The sequence below is a fragment of the Etheostoma spectabile genome, chromosome 3 (genome assembly GCF_008692095.1).
Source record: "Etheostoma spectabile isolate EspeVRDwgs_2016 chromosome 3, UIUC_Espe_1.0, whole genome shotgun sequence".
Lineage (NCBI taxonomy): Eukaryota > Metazoa > Chordata > Actinopteri > Perciformes > Percidae > Etheostoma > Etheostoma spectabile.
The window spans coordinates 14,356,780-14,360,928 of record NC_045735.1 but is presented as its reverse complement, the minus strand read 5'-3'; the positions used below and the strand labels follow the sequence as shown (position 1 = coordinate 14,360,928).

The window sequence follows — 4,149 nt, the reverse complement described above, 5'->3', positions numbered from 1 at the left end:
GTGTGTGTGTGTGTGTGTGTTGCGTGTTGCGTGTTGTGTGTGTGCTGTAGGATGGTTTGCAAAGCCCACTACAAACACTACAAATCAGATTCCTTCCAGCAAGTATCTAAGGGAGTTTCTGGATGAAATGCAGTCGGACCGGATCAGAGAGCATCTCAGGTAGCCTAACACACTGAACCTGTCCTTCCATTTATTCCCAAATTGACAGTCACAGTAGGAAAAGCACAGGTTCAAATAATCAACTGAGTAATGGTGGAATTCCATGTAGCTGTTTCAGTTTAAGGTATCTGCTATTGTGCATGCTTGTTTGCTGTTTCACGCTATCATGACTTACTGGGACATGCGAATAGAGCAGAGCCATTGTTAATTAGTAACAGCTGTTATATAACAAGTCAAAATGTTTGTTGTAAAAGGGCTTTTTAGACTTATGGATCCATGCTTGGCTCATGTGAAATCAAAGTTACAACAACAGCTTTGCATGCACATAAGCCTACTTTTTTAATTTATGTTTTCTAAAAAAAAAAACATTTTCATTCTGTAAATGACTGCTAGTCCTGTGACTGACTGTTTACATCCTCTCCACAGGAAATTTACACGACTCCCCCACCTGGCTGGTACAGAGCAGAATCTGAGATATGCAGAGCAGATCAGGAAAGAGTGGCTGGAGTTTGGAGTGGACTCAGTGGAGATGGTGCCCTATGACGTCCTGTTGTCCTATCCCAACAAATCACAGCCGAACTACATCTCAATAGTTGATCAGCTTGGCAGTGAGGTACAGTAGGTCTACATGGACACATCCAGTCACATGCACTCATACTTTGCCCACATTTAATTTCAACCTTTCTCTAAAAGATAAGTCTTGCAAAAAACCTCAGTACTCGTTTCCTGGTGCAATTTTGTCATTATTGTTAACTCCCATCTATTGTAGCATTATCATAGTTTATTCTACAGTTACCACTTAAATGATCTAAAATGACTATTTGCATGTCTTGTTCACAGTGAGAAACTAATATTAATGGACACTTTAGTTCAATGATAACCAAATCGGTTGTGATGCTAACCCATTTAATACTCCATTCTCCACACCCAAACCCCCTGGTGATTACAACTTCAAAGGAATTGTTTTTCCTCAAGCACATGAGCAACAACAATCCAAACCCTGTGACTACTTCACAGTCTGTTTGGGGAGATAAAACAGTTGCAGGTGAAGATCATACAGATTCATTAAAAACAGCCACATATTGCTGCAGGCCTCCACTCCACCTACACACAGCACTGCAATACAGCCCTTTCAAGTCCAAGGTCCTTTTATATGTAGCCTTGTGGAGATAAACCTCTGGATGTGTGTTATGAATAGAGATAATGATGCAGCACACAGAGGCATACAAGAGAACACAGACCAGGGTTTACTGCACGGCCATATTGCAGCATGCTGCTATCCATTCAGGTACTTTAACACAATAAGGTTTTACATTTCAGATGACAACAATTCACTGAACTGCACACAGATCTACTCAGTGCAGAAAATGACCCCTGTGACTGTAGCAGCATCTTCATTTTTAAGCTAGATGGTGTAATGGTGTAATCGGCTGATTATGTTCTCTAGTCATTGGATAGTTTGGTTTGTAAAGAAAATAGAAAATAGTGAGAAATTATATATAAAATAAAATAACCCAGAGCCCACAGTGACACCTTCCTGTTGCTTGTTTTGTCCAACCATTGGACAAGCTACAACAACAATTAAAATAAAACATTCAAATAATTCATTTGACAACTGGAACCATGGAATGTTTGACTTTTTTTTTGCATTTCAAAATGGCTTTCATTTACCAATTATCAAAATAGAAATCAGTTAATTGATTATTCAACTAATGAATAAGTAGCAATGGTTTCATCTATGATGAATATGTTAATGTTTAAAGTAGCTAGTAGCTGTCAAATTGTGGTGGAATTTAAATATATGCAGTAGCATGAAACTATGATCAGGTAAATTACAAATAACTTAAATATGTATGAGTACAGTATTTGCGTAAATGTAGTTACATTCCACCTCTGCTTATTTCTCAGAGTTGACAGTGGTTACAATAAATATTTCCAGGCATTTACCACAGAGAACAAAGGGCTGTTTCTCTCATCCATATTTCATCTATTTTGATTTGTGCTCCTCTTTCATTCACAGGTTTTTAACACTTCCTTGGCTGAGCCAGTTCCAGCGGGTTACGAAGATGTTTCTAACATTGTGCCTCCATACAGTGCCTTCTCTGCCAAAGGACAACCTGAGGTACACACTTCCACGCACATACAAACTTATCTTACTGACAAGAAGACTAATGTTTAAATACCTTTTCACTGCAGAAGTAAAAGTAAGGTGAACATGGATTTTAAACATTGACCATCCCCATCCTCCACTCTCTGATAATCTAAGATGTCTCCTCTTACCGTCTCTCTCTCTCTGCAGGGGGATTTGGTGTATGTTAACTATGGTCGAACTGAAGACTTTTTCCAGTTAGAGAGGGAGATGAAAATCAATGTCACTGGCAAGATTGTCATCGTCAGATATGGAAAAATATTCAGAGGCAATAAGGTAGGAAAGTTCTTGGTCATACATAAAACCCCGTTGAAGAATTTCTGTCAGTTACTGAGTATTGTACAAGTAACTAAAAGGATACCTGAGGTTAAATGTGCTGGAAACTTACACCTCAAACACAGCTGAATACAGTTCCATGCAGGCATTATAAAATATCTTCTCACACATCTTTTAATATTTAATGCAATTCATCAATGTCAAACCAATTGCCGATATTTTGTGCACACAGAATAATAGGACAGCAATACGCAACATTTTGTACACCATCAAAGTTACTCACTTCTCTCTGTCTGTCTCGCTCCACCAGGTGAAAAACGCCATGTTAGCCGGAGCAAAGGGAATCATTATGTTCTCAGATCCAGCAGACTACTGGGCTGCTGGAGTCCAGGTAGAGTATTCTGCAGAATTTTAACCAGAGTATTTTTGTTATAATTTGTGTGTTTGTGTAGTTTGTGTGTGTTCGTTTAATTGTTAATGTAGTAGAGGTTGCGTGTGTTTTGGATAAAAAGCCTTATAACAAGCCTTCATCAGTGGCAGAGTCAACCAGCAACAACTACATGATCTGGATCATTGTTCTAAACAGTAGCAGATTCTATGAGAATTATTCAGTGATTCAAGAATGTACAGTACATCATCTCTGATAATGATTGAATCCTGGGTGCAAATGCTAACTGTGTATTCAGATAAATGTTTGTGTGTGTGTGTGTGTGCACGCAGCCTTACCCTGATGGCTGGAACTTACCCGGTGGAGGAGCTCAGAGAGGGAATGTTCTCAACCTGAATGGAGCAGGAGACCCACTCACACCAGGGTACCCTGCTAAAGGTGTGTATCTCTGTGTGCCTATTTACACACTACATGGGTTACAACCTGTATGAGTGCATACATGAGTGTGAGTTTATGTCACACAGTCAGCTCTCTTACAGAATACACCTACAGATTCAGCCTTGAGGACGCAGTGGGACTTCCCAAGATTCCTGTGCATCCAATTGGCTTCCATGATGCAATTCACCTGCTCAAGTAAAAATATTTCAGTTTTTTTTCATTACACTTTTGCATGTTCCAATATGCAATCATTCAGAGCAGTGCTATTTGGAAAAAGTCCACCGCCAGGCTAGTGGCTCTGTGAAACTGACGTCAACATGCTAACACGCACACAATGTTACCATGCTGATAATTTGGTAGTGTTTACCACAATTTAGAGTTAGCTGAAGCTGATGTGAATGTCACAGGTTTAGAAGGTATGCAGTCATTAAGCAAATAATTGGACAAAGTAAAAACACTGACCTGAGGGTCGCTCTAGGTGAAAGGTCAGGGGATTAACAAAGTTATTCAAATGTAACCTGTGGGGGACATAAATGTATTTGCAAAATTCCATGGCAATCTATCCAATAGTTAGTAGTAGTTGAGATATCAATCTGGACCAAATTGGTGGACCAACTGAGAAACAGACAGACAGACAAGCCGAAAGACAGACAGACAGACAGGCCAAAAGACAGACAGACAGGCCGAAAGACAGACAGACAGACAGACAGACAGACAGACAGACAGGCAGGCAGACAGA

General features: G+C 39.7%; 2 protein-coding genes across 2 annotated transcripts in view; one reads left to right on the top strand and one right to left on the bottom strand.

The window, feature by feature from the left end:
• Positions 1–4,149, top strand: part of naalad2 (N-acetylated alpha-linked acidic dipeptidase 2) — a 12,313-nt gene that overhangs the window by 716 nt on the left and 7,448 nt on the right. The window contains exons 2-8 of the mRNA XM_032512165.1: positions 51–159; positions 586–772; positions 2,180–2,281; positions 2,459–2,584; positions 2,895–2,975; positions 3,305–3,410; positions 3,512–3,605. Coding sequence (XP_032368056.1) covers positions 51–159; positions 586–772; positions 2,180–2,281; positions 2,459–2,584; positions 2,895–2,975; positions 3,305–3,410; positions 3,512–3,605 — 805 coding nt within the window. The remainder of the gene's footprint in view (positions 1–50; positions 160–585; positions 773–2,179; positions 2,282–2,458; positions 2,585–2,894; positions 2,976–3,304; positions 3,411–3,511; positions 3,606–4,149) is intronic.
• The window catches only part of nlrc3l (NLR family, CARD domain containing 3-like), a 24,172-nt gene continuing 21,561 nt past the window's right edge, over positions 1,539–4,149 (bottom strand). Inside the window, exon 13 of the transcript XR_004331454.1 lies at positions 1,539–1,551. The gene's annotated coding sequence lies outside the window, so the exon portion shown is untranslated. The remainder of the gene's footprint in view (positions 1,552–4,149) is intronic.